Genomic DNA, 22,995 nt, shown 5'->3' with positions numbered 1-22,995 from the left:
GATCACATAGGACTGTCATGCATTTAAGGGGAAAACAACTTTAGACAGAAAACAGCCCCTTACTAAAAATTTGCTGTACAAGTATAGCAGCCAATTTTCAAGATTCATTAACTGTCATTTAAATCTTTCCCATCCAGGAGTAAAAGGTTATATCTAAGACAGAAAAAACTGTCAAGTGGAGACCCTTTTCAAGTTTTAGGCCAGAGCATATAGTCAGTCACATTAACTGTTGAAAGCATTCTCTAACCCACAGCTTTAGTTATACGAACAAATATGTGTATGTTAGCTACAAAGGGCAGCAGCAAAGCATTCAACATTCTACTGAGTCATAAGAGTAATTTAGTAATTGTGTGTATGCCATAAAATCTCAAAACTATTAGTACAACAGGGAGATACTAGAAAACAAACCAAATTCTTAAATTTGTGTGCATCAGATAATCTTTGTTAATCATGGAAGTGCTGTGTTGTAAATATTTCCCTAATTTGGCTTCCAAATTACACTAGCAAAATAGCTTTGAATTCTCTAAATCAGTGTTTCCCAAATTTGGGATGCCGCTTGGGTAGGGAAAGCCCCTGGCAGGCCGGGACGGTTTGTTTACCTTCCCTGTCTGCAGGTCCGGCCGATCGCAGCTCCCACTGGCCACGGTTCGCTGCTCCAGGCCAATGGAAGCTGCTGGAAGCGGCGCGGGCCGCCAGGTGCTTTCCCTACACAAGCGGCATCCTAAGTTTGGGAAACACTGCTCTAAATTAATCAAACTTAAAAATCTGTTTAATCTAGTATATAAAAAAAAAAATCATCATGTCATACCTGCATGATTTTAAGGAGATGAGATGAAATCAGAAGCAGATACTTTCAGGAGGTAGGAAGAAAGACATGCACGAAACATATGTACAAATAATACAGTATTAATTGTACCAGATAGTTAAAAAGTTTGTGTAGGTTACACAAGTAAAACTGCTCTTTTAAAGTGGGTTTTAGTTATTTTGTTAGCACACCAAAGACCTTTGGGAATCACTAAATTATAATGTAATTAATTATATTATAACATTAGTTATGTTTGTCAGTAATTTGTAGGTTTACCTTTTTCTTTTTCTGAAGCACATGATTAGGTAGTAGTTGATGAAGTTGCTTTCGTTTTACATGCATTGCAGCAATTTTCATATCCATCTCAAACATCTTGCTGTTTATTGCTTGCCTATAAACTACACAATTAGAAGAATAAGACGACATATTGAAACATTGTGGAAAATCCAGTTACGTGCCCTGGAAGAAAGGACTGGCATTCCAGAGTATCACTTAACAAGAAGGCTAATATTTCCTCAGTCTTGAGAAAAAACAACAGCCCTTCCTCCTGCACTGACAATTGCATCACATCTGATAAGAAAGAAAAGTATTTGAGTTTGCTTATTTTTTAAAAAAGGAAAATCCATTAAAATGTAAATTTCCTCTTTGAAATATGGGACTGAAAAAGTATTTTAAAAGTATGTGAGCTCCTTATTGAATTTATGGAAGAATAAATTCAAAGATGGAACCAAGTAGAGTCAAAAGGTTTCTCGTCTAACTAGATATGAATTAAAGTTAAGACATTTATTTTGCTCTTCATGTTGTTATTGTGTTTGTATCAGTGCCTGATACTGATGGGCCTTGATAAATGATCGGGGCCATTAGGTGCTGCTGTGATTATTGGGCCTAAAAATTTACCCTAATTGCAAGTTCAACTGTAAAAAGTATGTGAAAGTTCATAAGATGTCACAATAATAAATTTTTGCCTGCTTGGGAATTAACCATGAAAAATAGATCAAGCTGTTTTCAGTAATGAATGCTATGAACAAATGCAAGAAAACCAGACAGACTGAATTAGTCCAAACAAAAAGAGGCCTACTGACATGATTCAAGGACTGTGCTGAACTTAATAAACAAGAGATATTGGTCCTGAAATTAATGGATCAAAGTTGTTATAGCAGATAGTAGGCCTAATTGATGGACAAAATAATGAAGGGATGAAATAAGACACCCATGTTTTTTAAAAATCTCAAAAGAGTCGAGACATTTGCCTCCCCCGCCCCAAAGTCTCATCCCAGCTCTCATCTTGTTCCATCTCATCAATGCACCTCATCTTCCCCAACCCCAAGACAGAGGGAACAAACCTGACAGAAAGATTCATTCCTGAGGAAGGCGGCTGTGATGGGGAGGCCACCTTACACTGGTATGGACGGGGTTAACAAAGCCCTACAGAGAATGTGCAGGAAGCAGCCAATAAAAGAGAGGCTGTGAGAAGCAGCCAAATCAAGGCCCAGCGGGCTCATATAAAACAAGCAGCAGGCCAGAGCAGGGTCAGTTACTCCCTGGAACTCAAGGAGGGAGGAACTGAGTGCCTTGCAGGCACAAGGAAGCTAGCACCCTGGACAGAGCAGTGCTGGACAGGAACAGGGGAGCCAGAGGAAGCTCCTGGCAGGCTGCTAGGACTGGCATGCTGAAGGCCCTGAGGCAAGGGTGAAGAATGTACTGGAACCATGGGAAAGTGGTACAGGTAAATATACTGAAGAGTTGGAGGGGATGCGGTACGTGGCTAACCCCTACAAGGCCCTTGGCCTAGGACCTGGACTAGTGGGCGGGCCCGGGTATCCCCCACACTTGCCACTCAGTATATTTTCTGAAGTGTACCCAAATCAGGATCTTAAACAGGAGATCCTCTCTCTACTCTTCCAATCATCTACCTTACTGACTGTCCATCCTATGCATTCAATAAGGGAAGGATCCTGTAGAACAAATTCTTTAATTACATGGTCACAGTATTAAAATGGATATTTATAAAGGGGCTGAAATTAAAGTTGCATATTGAGGGGGGTGGCTGTAGTGCTCCACTAATTCTTGGCTATGGAGAAGCCCATATGCTGTTGTGTAAGAATGGCTCTAATGTATGCAGCCTATCTTATTCCAAGGGCTGCACTGGTCCCTGAAGTAGCCCAAATTCTAGGAGACACAAAGTTTGCCTACAGCCATTTGCAACCCCTCCTCCCACTCTCCTCCTGTGAGGTGTAGTACAGAATCTGGCTTCTGGATTCTATTGCTTTACTAGAAGTGAACTTTTGCAACCCTGCTGTTACTTCATCTATTAAAAGAATTGGAAGGAATGACGTTTTCCCACCTCTAGATTAAGGTTATTACATCTTGCATAACAAGTGCTAAGAAGTGCACTGAATTACTAACACCAGTTCGTGGAAGAGAGACTAGAACTACATAAGTTCATGGAGGATAGGTCCATCAATGGCTATTCGCTCGTATGGGCAGGGATGGTGTCCCTAGCCTCTATTTACCAGAAGCTGGGAATGGGCGACAGGGGATGGATCACCTGATGATTACCTGTTCAGTCATTCCCTCTGGGGCACCTCACATTGGCTACTGTCGGAAGACAGGATACTGGGCTAGATGGATCTTTGGTCTGACCCAGTATGGCCGTTATGTTCCCCACTGATCAAAGCAGATAAACACAAGTGGGAGCAGTTAAGGAGGCGAGGGAGCTGCAAAGGCGTACTGCTCTCCCAAACCTGGGAGAAGGGAAGGAGCTCTTTCTCTGCTTTTAGTAGAGGAGGGGAAACTGAGCTCCTCTTTACTTTAATATATGCCTTCTCTTAGGCTAATCTTTCACCTAGGTAAAAGTGTGATTGCAGCAGTTGCTGCTACTGTTGCTTCATCATCCTGTCCGTAAGGATCTCTAGCTGTGCTTAGGAACATGCATAACGAGGCTGGCACTAGGGAAATTCACTGGGGTGGAGCATGCTCAGTGCAGATGGACTCTTCAGAGGTTCAGCAGAAGTCACTAACAAGCTCTGAGCATATGCAAATAGCAATTTTTAGTGGCTTATAACTTGGTCATATGTAGGTGTATTTTCATAGGAAAAGCAAAAAGGACCTCCTCACACCACGACTATGTCCCTCACAAATTTCAATTCCAAATCCTGAGCTCTTCAAATAATATTTTATATATATTAAACACTGCAAAACCTACCTATTTCCCTCTAACCTCATTCCTGGAAATAGCTGAACTCTTTTTTTTTTTTTTTTTTTTTTTTAAGTTTAAAGCAAAAAGAGGCAGAGAGCAAGCATAGAAAGTTCCAGCAAAAATGATTGTATGGCAAAGTTATAACAACCAAAGATAGTAGTTTATAACAAAATGTCACACAATCTTAACATTAGGCTCAGTAATGATGATGTTGTCTAGGGAAGGATTTGATGATACCCTTAGATTCCTGGGTGAATTGTGGTGTGAGATAGTCTTATAGCAGGTAGTGTTGGAGTGATGTTGTTTGGCCTCATTAATGTAACGTCACGGTTGAGAACTATGATAGCATCCCCTTTGTCTGCTGGTTTGATCACTAGCTGGTGGTTGATTTCAGGGACTGTCAGCAGTGGAGCGATTGTGCCGGATGTGATGTTTGTTAAGGATTTCACTGTTGATTTTTTCCCCTGAAGTAATCAACGTAATGATCAAATGTGTGGCTTTTTCCACTGTGGGATGTTCAGTAAGATGATTCTTTTTTCTTATGACTGTCAGTGGGGACTTGGTAGTTGTGGGTGGCGAATTCATTGTGGTGAAAGAATTCTTCGAAGCAGAGTTGGTAAAAGAATCTTCTAGTTCAGTATGGTAGTATGGTATCAGGTTCTGTGCGGCAGTTCAATCCCTGGGACAGTACAGATAATTCAGCTCTGGTTAAGAGTAGTCTTGACAAATTGATGATGCTGGGGTGTGCGTAGTGTCCATGTGGTAAGGTCCTTGTGACCTGGTTTCTCCTGGGGATTGTGGTAGACAGTTCCACTTTTTGATTCTGGATTGAACGGCTGTCAGATTTTTTTGTTTTGTTTGTTTTTAAAATAGTTGTTTTGGGTTTCTTGAATGATCTCCAGGTAGGTTTCCTGATTTTTTCCTTCCGGTGTGTCGGACTTTGTGGCTCCCTTGTTGAGAACTTGAGGTACAGAAAATAGTTCCTCGGTTTTTCTGAAATCCTCCTTCAGAGCTGTTTGGCATGTATGGAGTTGTATGTAGTGGTCAGAAAGTTATAGAGCGAGAGTCTTCTGGGGATGTTTTATTTCTTGCATTTGCTCAGGAAGCAGATGTCGCTGGTAAGTTTTTCCTCCTTTTTCTTCATGTTGTGGAGTTGCTATTTCAGATGGCAAAATAGGATATCCTCCATTGTTGTTTGCAGTTCTGTTGTACCCATGTTGGCCACAGGATATTAGAAAGAGAAGGTGGGTGAAGCAATACCTTTTATTGGACCAATTTCTACTGGGGAAAGAGACAAGCTTTCAAGCTACACAGAGCTCTTCATGTTTGGGAAAGGTACTCAGTGAGTCACAGATAAATGCTAGGTGGAACAGATTGTTTTCCAGTAAGTAGTTTACACATACTGTAACAGACCACTGAAGTGGCCAGTTAACACCTCTATAGTCATCGAACAAAAAACGGAAGTTAACCCACCTAAGGATTGTTGTAGTAAGACATTAATCCTATGTCTTTATTAAGACCATGATTTTTAGTGTCTAGCGAAGTTATAAATTTAAGCACCCAACTTCATCTTTTGAAGGTGTTGTGCAGGTTTCCTTTGAGATGAGGACTGAAAGATCAGATATAAAGTGATTGTTTTGTGAAAGGTGTGTGCCCACAGCTGATATGATGTTTCCAAATTGTCCATCTACTTTTAAAATGTTCTTTTTGTGGTGGCTCATATCTGCAAAATGTTTTTACTTTCGAACTCCAGATTTGTTTGGTTTGCTTTGTTGAGTGCCATTTAATTTTTTTTTCGGGGGTGGGTGGGGGAGGAAGGGGATGGCAGCTAATGGTTGATTGATAAAAGTTTATACAAACATATAGAGCGATGTTTAAAAAAGTATAAATATCTGCAAACAGCAATATTTATAAAAAATCCTATTGGTAGCACCAGGGAGCTGGTGTAAGGTAGAGGGGTCTGGGGTTTTATTTGGGAGGGTGTGTAGGGAGTGTTGACAAAGGAGATGGACTGATGAATGGGAGCACTGGTAGGAAACCGGGAGAGAGAAAAAAAAGTCAAGAAGCAGGAGTTCATGGCATAGGAGAGCATGGAGACATTCTCCCTAGTCTGAATGGGGGAAGGGGCAAAGGTTATGGACAGTATACTAGTAGAGTCTTTTCTATAATAGAGATTTAAGTGTTTGAAAAAATTCAAGAAAAAATTCAAGTGCTTAAAATTTTACAGATGGATATAAAACTACCTCTTCCACGCCAAACAAATTTAATTCCCATCCTCCCATAGGCTTGTTTAAGTCTACCGGAGTGGCCCCCTGCTTCAGTGAGCCTCATTGTGTGTTTGCAAGGGTAGCCAATGCGGCTCTTTTACAGTTAAAGTGCAGCTCGCAGAGCCCTCCATGCCCCACCCCCATTCTCCACCTACCAGACTTGGGGTGAGAGTGGAACTTGGGGCTTCTACCCTGCAGCAGGAAGGTGACGCTAGGGGCTTCTGCCCAATGGGGAAGAGGGGGTCCTCAAGCGCCTCCCATGGGGCAGAATTCTCTAGCCCCACTACCCTGCTGTAGAGCTGAAGCTCTGAACCCTGACAGGCACCCCTGACTCTCGAACTGCTGAAGATTATTGTATGTCTCTCAGAGGGTCAGTAAGTTTGGCCTAGTGTATTGAAGAGGGTTCCCCTTCTGCAGACCTTAATGAAAACCTAATTTAAACTTCTGGTGCTCCTTCAAAAGACAAAGGAAACACCACAAAAGAAAAAATATTCTAAAAAAGAGTTAAGCTTGAGAGTATATTACATTATTGTCCAGCTAAAAACCCTCCCAAATTACACTTTGACAAGGAGTCTACAGCTTCAGAAAAAAAAAAAAAAAAAAAAAAAAAATTAGAAGCCATGGTAATTAACAGTTTAGGGATCCAATATAGTGGGAGTTGGGCATGACGGACCACATAAGTATAGGCAGCCATGTGGCCTAGCAACCTTAGGCAAGTGCAGGCAATGGTGAGCGGGTGGCCCCTTACATGGGAAGTTACGTCTGACATGGCTCAGAAACGGGCCTCCAGAAGGAATGCCCTGTCCTGCATGGAATCAAGGACCACTCTGATGAATTCTATCCGTTGCACTGGTATGAGGCTCAATTTCTTTTTGTTCACTAACAGGCCTAGGGAGCAGCAGGTAGAACACACCAGATCTAGGCTGCTCTGCCCATGATCCTGCCATCTGCCCTTGATAAGCCAATCGTCAAGATAAGGATAAACCTGGACTCCCCGATGCCTCAGGTAAGTAGCTACTAGGGTCATACATTTTGTAAATACCTGCTGGACTGAGGAGAGGCCAAAGGGAAGTGCCGTGAACTGGAAATGGCGCTGGCCACCATAAAATGGAGGAACCGTTTGTGTCCTTGGAAAATAGAGATATGGAAATAAGCGTCTTTCAAGTCGAGAGTGGCATACCAGTCTCCCGGATCCAAGGAGGGGATGATGGAGGCCAGTGAAACCATGCGAAATTTCAACTTCTTAAGTCGTCACAGGTCCAGAATGGGTCTTAGGCCCCCTTTTGCTTTTGGGATCAGGAAACAATGGGAGTAGAAACCTTACTCTGTCATTTCCTGAGGGACCTCCTCTACTGCCCCCAGCTGTAGGAGGTTTTCTACCTTCTGGATGAGGAGTTGCTCATAAGAAGGGTCCCTGAAGAGGGATGGGAAAGAGGCGGGGGATGGGAAGGAGGGTGACTGAAAACTGGAGGGTGTAGCCCAGTGACAATCTCTAGCACCCAGTGGTCCGAGGTGACTCTTGACTAGGCTGAATGGTAGGGTCGGAGATGGTTGAGAAAAAGATGGGGCAGATCCGGAGAGGTGACCAGGGTGTTGCTCTCAAGCGCACTCTCAAAACGCCCGCTTCTGGTCCCCGTGGTGTCTCGCTGGGCCAGGCTGCGCAGGTGACCGGGAAGAGGAAGGGCAGAGGTGACTAAAACCAGTGTCCCTTCTTGTAGTAGATACTTGCTGAGGCTGCCAAGGCCTTGGCGGCGGGGGCAGCCAGAATTGCTTCCTCGCTAACAGACGTATGCAACCCCAAGTGTCCTTCAGACTGTGCAACCTTGCACCCCATTTGTTCTGCAAACAGCCCAACTTCATCAAACAGGAGATCTTGTATCGAGGACTACATCTCCTGGAATAGGCCTGCGGTCTGAAGCCAGGAACTGCACCTCATGTCCACAGGCATTCCAGTAAGACCATTGCGCTGGACGCTGGCCCTGCTGCCAAGATGGCATCACTGAGGTGGATGCAACTTCAAGAGCCCAGTCACGACGGTGCTGTTTTACGAGGGGCTGGACTCCCTTTCCATGCCAGAAGAATCCTCCTCCGGTGACCAGGGCAGGTGAGTAGGGGGAGCGGCACTCTATTGGGGAGTGTCCCTGAGGTCCGGTGACAGTGATCGTCGGTGTGGAGAGGGTCTGCGCAAAGATGACTGGTGCCGACTATATGGCGACCGGCACTTCCCTCTGGGCGTGACTTGATGCAAGGGCGGAAACTGGGAGTGCAGTGCTGGCGATCTGTGGCAGTGAACCGGTGACCTGGGCTAATGCAAAGACCAGAGATGTGGTGACAAAGGGCTCTGCCTCGGCTCCGGAGACCGGCAGTGCTCACTCGCCTTCTGGGAGGTTTTCACAGGGCTGGCTTGCCCTTGTAGGGAGCCTTTGCTGGGTCCATCGCTGATGCGGTGCCGGCTGCAGTGGGAGAGTCCTTTGCTCTCTGGGCGCTGGGAAGGCGTTGACTCCGACATCAGTCTGGATCCCCTACCACTCCCCAAAGTCGGTGGCGGATCCCTTAAGGGGGTAGGAGGTCCCCTTGGGGACGTACCCCCTTTCAGCTCTGGCGTGGGCAGGTGGCCCTGGCAGGATCTGTTGTACAATGCCCCTTGGTCCATCTTGCTCAGTGCCAGGTCCCACTTCTTGGTCGTCTTCTTGGGCATCAGCGAAGGGGATTGGTGTGGGGTGGAGCCTAGTCCTGGGGGTGTGCTACACACTGAGGCCAAAGTGTTGGGCGTTGTGGCTGGCCGGGCTGGCTCCGAGGCTGGCCAAAGAACAGCCTCCATAAGGAGGGCCCTCAAGTAAATGTCATGTTCTTTCTGTGTCCTGGGACGAAAGTTCTTACAGATGCGACACTTAACGTGATGTCAGGCACTTCAGACAGCTACCATGCGGGTCACTAACAGGCATAGGCCTATTACAGTCAGCGCAGGGCTTAAAACTCGCGACCAGGGCATGTCCTGCCTGGGGCAAAGTCCCTGCTGGAACCCTAACTGACTAACTACAGTACTTAACAGCTACTTACTAACTAATCTACAATAAAACAAAACTATTTACAGATGGAACACCAAGTTCGAACAGGAAAGAAACCACTGACCACTTGTGATGCAAGGGAGAGAGATGTGCCGACCAACCACCACGCGCAGTAAGAAGGAACTGACAGAGGGCTTGGGCCGGTGGTGCCTGATATACTGACTCATGAGTGCGGCACAAAAGGGGGTGCCACAGCCAACCCTACCGATACTGTTAAGGCAAAAGTCTCTGACAACTGTGCACGTGGGTGCACATGCACCTAGAATGGAATCAACATGAGTAAACACTCGAAGAAGAATGTATCTTTAGTCTGTTTTCCTATCAAAAATAATGTAAAAGTTACATAAAATCAATATACACCCAATAGCATACTACCAACAGATAATAAGAAAGGAGTAAATTCAAAGCTGAAATAGTGTATGTCAGGTGGGATGAGTACTGAAAGTAAGCACAGAAAGGTTATACAGCAATGGGGAGCTGGATGTATCTCTTTGCTGTTCATTTCCAGATTAACATCTGGTTAAGAATCCCCATATCTAGGAAAGGAACATTTTTGGAGATATTTGTTAAAATGCTAACTAAAAGTTTTGGTTTGGATAGAGTCTATAAATTCTACATATAGACCTCCATGTTTGACAACTGAGATATTCAGAGAGCATTCAGAAATGTAAGTCTTGAATGCTGTTTTCATAGCGATAAGAATTTAGGATCTATTTGTAAAGAGTATGTTTGCCATTCCAGTTGAGGGCAGAGCTTTTAGATTAGATTTTAGATTGTAAAGCAAGAAAATTAAAAACTCAAAGTAGGAAGAGTGCTAATAAGCCTGTCTACATTCTCTAGTCAAATCAAACAAGTGTAGCATTCGCTATCTTTAATCAAGTAGGTTATATTTACTGTTTTGGGAGAGCAAAAGTAATTTCCTTTTGATTGAGAACAGATGTTACCTGCACATAGAAGCACCAAGATTTTCAAACAACTCCCTTCAAAAAAATGTATGAAATCTAAATAAAATTGCTCATTTTTTTTTAAAAGGGGGAAGGACAGGGAAACAAAGGGAAGAGTAATTAAGGGATTACAGAACGCAAGTCATTACACAAATATCTCAAATCAAACTAGTTTAATGTTTAAACTAGAGATTTTAAACATTTTTATGTTGGACTGGGAGAAACATCCAGAGGTACATTTACAAATGGCTGAATCTTACATTTCATGTTGGGGTGTGTGGCTTCTCTCCCTCGCACATTTAAGACAACTTCATTACATTATTTTAGTCCAGTTTAAGATATTTTTCCACATTTTATATTTAACACTCACTGCAACTATATTACTGTATGCCAAACTCATAGTATTCACTAAATAAGCCTCAACTTGGGAACCCATAGGCAGAAGTTTAAGAAATGCTTTATCGCACACACTATGGAAGTTGTGAAACTATACTTAAATCTTTGTCATATTGCTTCAAAATAACACTGTCAATACATCTAATCAGTCTTCCACAGAACAACTGCCATATTCTTAATTTTACTCTCCAGATGTTGTTGCAAATTTCCACCAATGTTGTCCTTTTTGGTTTGTTAAAAAGTATTTTAAATAGATTGTGAAGTTAGCATGACTTGTTTATTTGTGTTGTGTAACATCTCTGAATACAGTCATACAACACTAGGAATGAATTAAACTTACTAGTTAGTATGAGCTCCAACATATTGGATTAACCGCAGCAATGCACAAGGTATATTGCCTAGGTTCTGCTATTAATCTGTTTTCAGTAACCGATATAAACATGGAAAAAGATTTAGACTGAAACATACTTTTTCCATTAGATTGTAACATACTCAGGTCACATGTGTTGAAGTATAAATGTTTATACTATCGCTTAAGGCCATGTAATTTACTATGTTGAATAAGAAACATTAAAAAAGTTAGAGGTATTTAATAAAAGTTTTACCTTTTTCAGTGAAAAGTATGTTGCAAATTATGCCTTAAATGAGGTACAGTTTCTGAAAAATTTAAAATTCTTATGACCAAATTGGTCAGTTATGTCCCAAATGTAAAGGTGCCTAGTTGATTGTCCTGCCAAATGTCTCCAGAATTAACATACTGAAGCCATTCAAACAAAAGTTTTGCTACTAATTTTCTATACATCCAATAAGCAAGAAAAACACCAATATTATATCCTTCCATCTAGACTCATGGCAGAATATTTTGAAACAAAGGCTACATAATCATATATTCAGCACAAATGAATTAATTTCAAGCTTTTAGAGAAGCCAAGCTTACCTGTGTCAGTGAAAGACTGGATGTCGTATGTAAGATCAACACTCAGATTTTCAGAATTTTCTGTCTTCTTAAACACTAAACCAATCACCCACATTGTACGAAATTCTTCCCTGAAAAGTGTTATAAAAAGAATAATGTAATATTGGAAGAACGAATTTAAGTTACTTAATCTAAAACTCAGATGATGTGATTTGTAACACTGCTGCAAAATTTGATAATGTGGTTGGTTACATTTTAGCTCAACTGGCATGAAATAAGATTATAGTACCCAGAGATCCAACTATTAAGAACTCCTACTAAACCATAACAGTAAACAAAAAGGTCAATTTCATACTACACCTCTACCTTGATATAACGCTGTCCTCAGGAGCCAAAAATTCTTACCGCGTTATAGGTGAAACCGCGTTATATTGAACTTGCTTTGATCCACTGGAGTGCACAGCCCCGCCCCCCCCGGAGCACTGCTTTACCGTGTTATATCTGAATTCGTGTTATATCGAGTGGTATTATAACGAGGTAGCGGTGTACCTACTAATCAGCGTCATTAACCATATTTTAAAAGGTATAAGGCTAATACAAAACACTTCTTTAAGATTTGCTTTTTCAGTTTCAAGTTTAGTCTGTTTACACAAAAGACTTCAGACTTACTTGCCTTTAATTGTAGTTTGCCTACACAGTTTTTCACTTCAGATTTTCACTACATGCTTTGGCATGTAAGCTCAGAATCCTCTAGCAAAGGGCAACTGGTAGGAGCAATGCATGCACTTGTGTGGATCCACACATCGAAGTAAAGGTACATAAAGGACCTTGGGTCCAACTGTTCTCATTTTTTTCCCCATTAATGTTTAAAGAGCTTAAATTCCAGAGAAGGAAGGTGCTGTCATGGGTCTATCTGCAATCTATTCAAAGAACTACAGTTACAAGTAAGGCTACATCTACACTACCACTTATGTTGGCAAAATTTATGTCACTCAAGGATATGAATATTCCACCCCCCAGAGTGACACAAGTCATGCAGGTGTCGGAGAAAAACAAAGTTCTCACTCTCTTTGGTTGGGTGCAGAAAAGCGCACATTTTCTGCCACTCACCGGGGTGGTTTTTAAGGCTTATGAGAGAGCTCTCCCGTTGGCATAGAACGTCTTCACTACACGTGCTGCAGTGATATGGCTGTATAGTGTACACATGCCCTAAGTAACCTCTTTTCAAGCACTGCTTATATATATTCTCCCACTCTTGGTAGAGTGATCAGTCATTACAATCCTCAAATGATATAGATCTAAACTATTTAACAAAAAAATGCAGGGACTGCTCTTCCAAACTGGACATCAGACCTAAAAGACAAATTAAAAGAGCAATACAGATACAAATTGACCAATGCACGAGATAAGTCACATTTTCAATGATGTTTCCACATCCAAATTTGTGACAGAAATTTATTAAATATGCTGTATTGAATTCTATGAATACTGTAGAATGCTTTGATCTTTAAGGTTCTGAAATATCCCTGAGGGTTGACTATAAAGTGTAATACATTTGGATAGCCTGGAAATTTGTAAACTGAACTAGTCTTAGAAGGCTCCCCATCACTTCAAGAAGCCTCTTTACTTTGTCAAGTATGAAATCTAGAAAGAGACACTGGCAGACTGATAAGGACTGGTTCAGAGCAAGGCCAGATCCAATTGATTTCAAAGGAATTTAGGAGCAAAATTTTAGGAATCCAGGTTTGAAAGTTGTGGCTCATATTTAGGGCCCTACCAAATTCACGGCTATGAAAAACGCATCACAGACCATGAAATCTGGTCTCCCACTGTGAAATCAGGTCTTTTGTCTGCTTTTACCCTATACTATACAGATTTCACAGGGGAGACCAGCATTTCTCAAATTGGGGGTCCTGACCCAAAAGGGAGTTGCCCGGGGGGGGAGGGGGGGGGAGAGGTGTCACAGTATCCCTACCCTTACTTCTGTGCTGCCTTCAGAGCTACGTGGCTGGAGAGCAACGGCTGTTGGCTGGGCACCCAGCTCTGAAGGCAGTGGCTGTTGGCTGGGCACCCAGCTCTGAAGGAAGTACCCTGCCAGCAGCAGCACAAAAGTAAGGGTGGCAATACCATGCCACCCTTCTGCACTGCAGCCTTCAGAGTTGGGCAGCTAGGGAGTGGCGGCTGCTGACTGAGGGCCCAACTCTGCAGGTAGCAATACCATATTATGCCATCCATCTGCGCGGCTGCTGGTGGTGGCGCTGCCTTCAGAGCTGGTTCCCAGCCAGCAGCTTCCTCTCCAGCTGCTCAGCGCTGCCACCAGCAGCACAGACAGAAGTAAGGGTAGCAGTACCACCACCCTTCCTACGATATCTTTGCAATCCCCCTACAACTCCTTTTTTTGGGTCAGGACCCCTACAGTTACACCATAAAATTTCAGATTTAAATAACTGAAATCATGAAATTTTCAAAATCCTATGACCGAGAAATTGACCAGAATGGACCGTGAATTTGGTAGGGCCCGACTCAGTTGTATAAACTTTGTTTACACTTGGAAATTAACCCACTGGTAGAAAAGTTTGTCAACAGTAACTCCCCTAAAACCAGCACTGAACACGGTTTAACTATTAGGTCTGGTTTACACTACACAGTTAGGTTGATGCAAGGTAGCTTACATCAACCTAGTTGTGCATATGTCTGCATTAGTCTCCCACCGCTGTACTGACCCTTACACCAACACAGTATCACCACCTCCCCGAGTGGCATAGAGTCAAAGTATTTAGGTCAACACAGGGCGAGTCTAGACACAGCATTCGTTACGTCGACCCAGCATTCGTTATGTTGGCCCAAACTGTCCCACAATGACCCACACTAACTGCTCTGGTCACCACTGTGAACTCCACTGCCCAAGGAGTCATGGAGATCAGAAGTTCCCTTCCCTTTAAAAACCTGCAAATTTTTGAAATTCCTTTCCCTACTTGCACACCTAGCAGCTCTCCACTGTTTGTGCAACTGCCTAGCTGACCATGCTGGTTACGCACTTCTGACATGGCCCTGCCTGGGGTAGACAGGAGTTATTGGATCTCCTGGGCCTGTGGGGAGAAGAGGCTGTGAAACAGCCATAGAAATGTTGACATCGAAGAGCAGATTGCTCAGGGGATGCAAGAGAAGAAGTATGACAGTGACCAGCTGCAGTGCAGCATAGAAGGAGCTGTGGCAGGCATACCAGGTGGCCAGGGAGATCAACAAGCTGGTGCCAAGCTGCAGACCTGCTGCTTTTACAAAGAGCTGCATGCCATACTCTGAAGAGATTCCACCCACCCACAGCACCGTGGAGATCTCCAAGAAGCCCGAGTCACAAGCCCCTACTGTGAATAGTGAGGAAGGTACGATAGTGGACAAAGAAGAGGTTTATGGGGAACAGGTGACTGGGGGCTCCAGCGGTGCAGCAAGCCAGATTCTGACAGACCATCACAGACCACCCAGTCAAGCACAGGTAAGCCCAAGGCATGGAAGGCATCTTAGGTAAGAGTATGTAGATAAATATTCAGTTATATGGATGGCACCCCCAAAGTAGCAGAGCACAGTATTTTGACTATTTATTCATTTCCTTATGCTAGAAGTAGTAGTTCAACCAAGAGGGGGAGAATTGCTATCAGCTTTTTCATTCCCCTGTAGAGTTGGTGGAGGGGCATGCCATGCAGGGCAGTTTGTTTATATACGCAGGGATGTCCTTGAATGCTCCTGAGAGTTCTCAATGAAACTTCCATGGAGGTATTCTGTAATCCTCTGCCAAAGGTTTAGAGGGAGGGCTGCCTTATTTCTTGCTCTATGGTAGAACACTTTCATACGCCACTCAGTAATAACTTTAGCAGGCACTACTGTAGTACACAGGCTACCAGCATATAAGTCTGGGAAGCTTCGGGACACCAGCAGCAGCTGTGCTGTCTCTGCCTTTGTTACCCTCAGGAGTTAGATATCAGCTAAAATCACCACCATCTCTGGAAAATGGTGCCAGTATTCAGTGTCATCATCTTCTGCTACTAGAATCATACAACCAAGCAATTACCTCATTTCCCCAACCTCTGGCAGCCATACTCATCATGGGTAGTGCAGTGACGGGTGCCGTGCACACGCAGTCCCAAAGAGAAGTGAAAATCTAGTGCTTAAAACTTTAGGGAAGCAAGAGGAGTGAGTTCAGCATCTTAAGTTTTGCTTTCTGTAGTGAATACACTAACAATGGTACCTCTTTGTGGCCTTCAGGGTCTCCCCCTCCACACCTGTGGAACTCCTGAACCAGATATGGAAGAGGCGTCGAAAGAAGGGGATTCAGGATGACATGTTCAATGAGATCCTGCAAGCCAGTACTGCAAGGGACAATGAACACAGGACCTGGAGAATGAACACTGAGGATAGCCTGGAGAAGGAACAAGTGGAGAGGAGAAAGGTCCAAGAGTCCCAGCAGGAAAAGGAGGAGATGCACCAGGACATAATGGGGCTTCTCAGGCAGCAAACAGATGCTATAGACACTGGTGAACCTGCAGGTTCAACAGTCCTGAGCTTGCCTCCCCCTGCAACCCATTGAGAACTCAATATAAGAAAATCCCAATAACCCCTTCCCCCCAGCATTCCATGTGGCATCATAGTTTGCAGAACTACTCTTACCACTCCACCCCGCGGGACATTAAAGACAATCACAAGCTTCATATATACAGACACATGAAAGCCTTGGTTGGTGTATATATAGCTGTAGTGGACATGAATTCTTTCCCTTTCATAAGTTCAGTGGCGATCTCGACTTCTTAGGTCCGAAGCAGAAACAACTTGCAGATCGAACACCATGCCATGATCTGAGTCTCGCTGAGGCAACAGACACCCCTCTGGTGTTTGTTGCTCAGAGAAGGAGTGCAGGCAGGATACAGAGTTCTTGAACCCTGGGACAGGGGCATAATCCCCAAGGGAAGGGGCTGTCTCTGAACAGGGATGACTAGCTAATTTACCACTAACTACTACCAACGCTACAACTACTAACTACGAGAAGAACTGCAAAGAACTATGAACAACTATATACAACAGAAGAAGTCACTCTCTTGGTGAAAACAGAGCGCAAAGGAACAGGGCTTCTGACTCAGGCCATGCAGCAGTAATAAAGAATTGGAGAGGTGTCAACTTGCATGGCCTATTATGCCCTCGACTGTGAACACGAGGAGATGCACGACCTATGTGTGGGTCAACGGACACTGGTAGGGAAAACCTTCTGGCTCTGGGTGCATGTACAACTACGTTTGGAATACATATAGGGACCATCACTTGAAGAAATCTGGCTGTTCTCAATTCATTGAGCTTTATTAAGTTTTTAATGTATTTGTTTTAAAATTGCATGGTTTTTTTGGCAACGATTTTGTTAGGGAATAAAATTCTATTAATAATCTTTATTAGTTCACAGCATACGTTACTGAGAGCTCAGCAGTTCTGAAAGAAATCAATTATCTGCACAGTGTCATACAATTCAGAAGATCATTCACAAACAAAACAAATAGGTGCACTGATAATGTTACATTCCTACATGTACAGCAACCACCACACAATTCCTACAAGGCCACAAAAGGGCAGGGGCCAGGTAGAATATACCACACACTACTCTCTCACTGTTAAAATGGTCTTTTAAAGCCTCCATGAGCCATATAGTACTGCACTAAGCTCTTATAATAGTCCTTGTATCCGGCTGTTCAAATTCAGCAGGCAGCATAAGAACGGCCGTACTGGGTCAGACCAAAGGTCCATCTAGCCCAGTATCCTGTCTACCAACAGTGGCCAATGTCAGGTGCCCCAGAGGGAGTGAACCTAACAGGTAATGATCAAGTGATCTCTCTCTCCTGCCATCCATCTCCACCCTCTGACAAACAGAGGCTAGGGACACCATTCCTTATCCATCCTGGCTAATAGCCATTAATGGACTTAACCTCCATGAATTTATCCAGTTTTCTTTTAAACTCTGTTATAGTCCTAGCCTTCACAACCTACTCAGGTAAGGAGTTCCACAAGTTGACTGTGCACTGTGTGAAGAAGAACTTCCTTTTATTTGTTTTAAATCTGCTGCCCATTAATTTCATTTGGTGGCCCCTAGTTCTTGTATTATACAAATAAATAAATAACTTTTCATTATCTACTTCTCCGAATCACTCATAATTTTATATACCTCTATCATATCCCCCCTTAAGTCTCCTCTTTTCCAAGCTGAAAAGTCCTAGCCTCTAATCTCTCCTCATATGGGACCCGTTCCAAACCCCTAATCATTTTAGTTGCCCTTCTCTGAACCTTTTCTAGTGCCAGTATATCTTTTTTGAGATGAGGAGACCACAGCTGTATGCAGTATTCAAGATGTGGGCATACCATCGATTTATATAAGGGCTCTATGCTTCTGTCAGAGATAGTGGACAATGAGGAGGGCCATGCAGGTTTGTGAGATTTTGAAAAAAGGTACAAAACTATGAGATACAGATAACATTATGGGATGGACACAGCTAAAAACTGGGAAGTTGACCCCTTGCTCCCAGTCATCCCTTGGGTGATTCGTTTTGGCCCTACCATGCATTGCCAAATTTTCCCAAAGGACAGTGCACTGGATGATGGCAGGTTGCACAGTGGGATACCTACCCATGATGCACTACACTCCGCATCAAAACAAACATTCCTGGTGAGTACATGCACTGCCAACACAAAAAGCCAAGTATGCATGTGCACAAGTGACGTACTAACTGGGCGGCTGTATGCAGACATAACTTGAGTCGACCTAAGTTTGTAGTATGGACATGGCCTTAATGTAGGCAGAGCAAAACTAATTTCAATTACGCTTTCTGTAAGTGAAAATGATTTTGACATGTTTACAGCATTAGTCAGACCATTTTCAGCCCTGTTTCAAGAGGATGTTAGTAACTACTTTGAACAGGTAATTTCTAGGGCTGTCAGTTAACCGCCATCAACGCGTATGATTAACGCACAGCATAAATAACACGTTAATCTTTTTAATGCGCATTAATCGCAGACAATGGGGGGGGGCAGCATCAGTTGTTCTGAAGAACCTACCTCAGGTCAGGCGCAGTAACGCAAGCCACCACCAGAGGCTGGGCAGAAAGAGAAGAGGCTACAGAAATACATGGTTTTCATGCCGGCTCCAGTAAAGAAGAAATAAAAACAGGACGGCCAGGGACTCACCTGAGCCACCCTCACACTTGCAGAGCTCACCCCAGGCACCTGGCCCATGCCTCCACCAACCCTTTGCCACCCGCATCTGGGGTTGAGCGCCGCCACCCCCCCCGTCCCAAACTCTGCCTTGTGCCGCCTGGACTCCCCACCCCCGTGCCGCCTGCAGCTGGGGATGACCCCGCCTCTCCAACTTTGGGAACTCACCCCCCTCCTGAGCCCCATGCCAGCTGAAGCTGCCTGGGGCTGAGCCTGAGCCTCCCCGCCCCCGAGCGCTGCACTGCCCACGGTGGGGTCTTCCCCATGCCAGCCCTGTGCCATCCAAAGCTCGGGGTGGGGCTGACCTCCACTCTCGAGCCCCATGCCCCCGGAACCTGACCCCACCCCCACCTGCAGCTGGGGCTGACCTCGCCTCTCCAAGTTTGGGAGCTCACCCCCCTCCTGAGCCTCATGCTGCCCGCAGCTGGGGCTGACCCTCAACCCCATGCCTGCTGAGCTCTGTGCCGCCTGCAGTTGGGGCTGAATCCCCGCCTCCCCAGCTCTGCACCTCCTCTGGCTGAGGAGGATTCCCTCCCTCCCCCAGGCCAGTCCTGCGCTACGCAGGGGTCAGCTCTGAAGCCAGCACTTACTACCAGCAGCAAATTTCTCTGCTTTCCTGTTGGCGGGCAGTGCTGCCTTCAGCTGGCCCCCGTGCAGAAGCTGTCACTCTTTGCTCTGCCTTGCAGCCAGGACAAATGCAGAGTTTTGGTGAAAAAGTAGGGATGGCCGGGATAGAGCTGAGAAAGAGAACTGTCCTGGCCAAAACGGGACATATTGTCACCCTAGCTAGCCCGCGCCCTGTTGTGCCTGGCCAGCTCCTCACTTGTGGGACCAACCCCCCCCCCCCGAGTCCTGCCCCATTGCCTGTAGCCGGCCGCTCACTCCAGGGGTACCTCATAGAGAACATGGGCCTGGCGAGCTCAGCCTCCCTGCACCACCCTCTCCTTCCCTGTAGTATGATGAGTCCTTGAGGTAAAATCAACCCTCCCTTACAAACAAGGGCTCACTCAGCTGAAGGGAGCCCACCTAGCTCAGTAAAAGGAGGTGAGCCCAGTAGCAGAAGCTACCTTTCCAGAAGCAGCAGCAGCAAGATGCTTCCTCAGCCTCCTCCTGCAGAAGTTATTTTGTGAGCTCTTCCCCGTTGTGACCCCCTGTCCTCCCAGACCCTCCTCCTGCACAAGTCTTTGGTTACTTCCCCCCTCCCCTATCCTCCTCCAACACTGAATGCAAATTTCTATGATGAAACTCTCTTTGGATAGGAGGTGAACCTGGTGAGCTCAGAAACCAAACCAAACCCAACCCAACAGAAGCAACATCAAGAATTCACCTTTCTCCTGCATAACTCTCACCCTCTCATCTCCAGAGTACTGACTTTGAGATTAAAAAAAAAAAAAAAAATCTTACCCCTTCAAAAAGCCAAGGCTCCTCTAAAGACACATACAAAAGGCTAACCCAGCAGCAGCAAGAGAGAGGAAAAAAAAAAAAGCCTTCTGGCACAATTCACTCCCCTACTGAATGTTAATCCTGATGTAAAATCTCTCCATATCCATGGCAAGGACTCTTTTGAACAGGACACAAATTTATTGATTATATAGAAAAATTTATTGAATTATTCCAGACATTGATACAGTTCTACTGTGTTTTCATGATCTGGAGCGATATATCAGAAAAAGTTAATGGAGCAAACAGCAACAGTTCAGGTCTTTTGAATGGGAAGTTTATGTTTAAAATACTTCCAGATTGTTTTTTGTCTAAAAAGACTTATCTGTAGGTATTGCACGGCTGAGTCCCAATACCATAGAAGCACTTCAAGTCTGCAGTACCATCTATGGTTCTAAGCATGCTTTTGCTTCCGGATCTTGTGCTACAGATAACACACCACCAGCAAATGAATCCAGCCAACCATGACAGTACAATTACAGAGTTTCAGGATTGCTACAAGCCCATGGATCAAACAAAGTACAACACCTTAACCAATATTATTGCAAAGTGGATAGGTATGGACTGCAGACCACTCAACATTGTAAATATCAGAGGGCTAAAAGATATTATTCAAATTGCATCTTCCAATCAGTCATACACCTTGCCCTCCTGAGGAACCATTGCATCACAAATAAATGACTTGTATGACAACGAGAAGACTACAAAGTTGGAGCTTCTGAAAAATGCACTGGGTGTTGCTTTGACTGGTGATCACCGGACATCCTTGAGCAATCATAACTATCTTGATGTCATGGCACACCTTAATGATGCTGCCTGGACACAGCAGTTGTTTGCTGTAACAGTAACTCATACTGAAGAGAGACATCATGCTGAAGCATGTGCAGAGCGTTTCATGGATGTTGTGAAAGAATGGAATATTCAAGGAAAGGTAACAATTAGTACTGACAGTGCACGTAAAATGGTAGCAGCAGCCAGACGCTTGCCTTTTGAACACATGATATGCATTGATCATAGTCTGCAGCGATCCATTACAGTGGCGCTCAGTGATGGTGGTTTTGAGAACGTGCTGGTAAAATGTAGAAAACTTGTGGGCCATTTCAAACACAGTCCAGATAACAGTACAGAGCTAGGAATACAACAAGCTACAAATGGACAGAAACAAGAGCCTCTTGTACAAGGTATTTCAACCAGGTGGAACTCCACATTGGCTATGATTCAGCACCTGCTTTGCAATAAAGCCGCTATCACATCCACGTTAGCTCTTCAAAAGCACAATCTATCAGTGCCGACATAAGGATTTTGAAAAACTGCATAAAATAGAAACACTACTTGAGCCCTGCAGGTTTGTGACTGAACTCCTGGGGGGGGGGGGGGGGGAGAAGGGGGGAAGAAGGAGAGAGAGAGAATTGTATATCTCCTGCTCCGTGGTTTTACCCATATTCCACCTTATGGCAGTCTCTGATGATGACCCAGCATATGCTGTTCGATTTAAGACGACTTTCACGAGAGATTTTACAAAACGCAAAGAAGGTACCAATCTGAGATTTCTAAAAATAGCTACAGCACTAGACACAAGATTTAAGAATCTTAAGTGCCTTCCAAAATCTGAAAGGAACAAAGTGCGGAGCATGCTGTCAGAAGTCTTAACAGAGCAACACTTTGATGCGGAAACTATAAAACCCGAACCACCAAAAGAGAGAATCAACTTTCTGCATCTGACGCAGATGACGAAAATGACCGGTCGGTTCCCACTGCTTTGGATCATTATTGAGCAGAACAGGTCATCAGCATGGACGTATGTCCTCTGGAATGGTGGCCAAAGCATGAAGGGGCACAAATATTTAGCACATCTGGTATAAATATCTTGCGACGCCGGCTACAACAATGTCATGCCAACACCTGTTTTCACTTTCAGGTGACATTGTAAACAAGAAGTGGGCAGCATTATCTCCTACCAATGTAAACAAACTTGTTTGTCTGAGTGATTGGCTGAAGAAGAAGTAGGACTGAGTGGACTTGTAGGCTCTAAAGTTTTACATTGTTTTATTGCTAAGTGCAGTTATTCTTTTTTACATAATTCTACATTTGTAAGATCAACTTTCATGGTAAAGAGATTGTACTACAGTACTTCAATAAGGTGAATTAATTTTTTCTAGTGCAAATGTTTGTAATAAAAAAATAAAGTGAGCACTGTACACTTCATATGTGATGTTGTAATTGAAATAAAATATTTGAAAATGTAGAAAACATCCAAACTATTTAAAGAAATGGTATTCTATTATTGCTTAATCATGCAATTAATCACAATTTTTTATCTAGTAATTTCTTATTTTAGACAGAGCTATAAATACTCTTCCCCAAATTCACTTTTTGGGCATGCAACTAAATTATGCTTATACCAGCCACCAATGGGCCCAAGCCAAGAAGCCACTGCCTTGCTGAATAGCCTATGTAGAAGGTCACATGGACTTTCTGTAGATATTTCATAATGAAATAGAGCACTGATTTTAAAGCTAAATTCAATATGAAAATGCTTTACACGCTACAGACAACACATAAAAGTCAAAATGTTACACCTGCAAAAATACACATTAGAACTGTTCACAAAAATTTATTTCCCAACCTCAGACTTGACATAAATAACCTCTCACTAATCTGGCTATGGCAATTGATACATAGAAGACACCAAGTCAAGTGCAGTTTTCTGGCCAACAAAAC

At 43.9% G+C, this 22,995-nt stretch overlaps 1 protein-coding gene across 2 annotated transcripts in view; it reads right to left on the bottom strand.

The window, feature by feature from the left end:
* The window catches only part of PAPOLA (poly(A) polymerase alpha), an 80,114-nt gene that overhangs the window by 14,712 nt on the left and 42,407 nt on the right, over positions 1–22,995 (bottom strand). For both annotated transcript variants that reach the window (XM_054028449.1, XM_054028448.1), the window contains exons 15-16: positions 11,617–11,726; positions 1,082–1,203 (exon numbers count right to left, since the gene is read on the bottom strand). In XM_054028449.1, the coding sequence (XP_053884424.1) occupies positions 1,082–1,203; positions 11,617–11,726 (232 nt within the window). The remainder of the gene's footprint in view (positions 1–1,081; positions 1,204–11,616; positions 11,727–22,995) is intronic.

Source organism: Malaclemys terrapin, chromosome 4 (genome assembly GCF_027887155.1).
Source record: "Malaclemys terrapin pileata isolate rMalTer1 chromosome 4, rMalTer1.hap1, whole genome shotgun sequence".
Lineage (NCBI taxonomy): Eukaryota > Metazoa > Chordata > Testudines > Emydidae > Malaclemys > Malaclemys terrapin.
The sequence above is the reverse complement of the archived record's forward strand: the minus strand, read 5'-3'. Positions and strand labels throughout refer to the sequence as shown.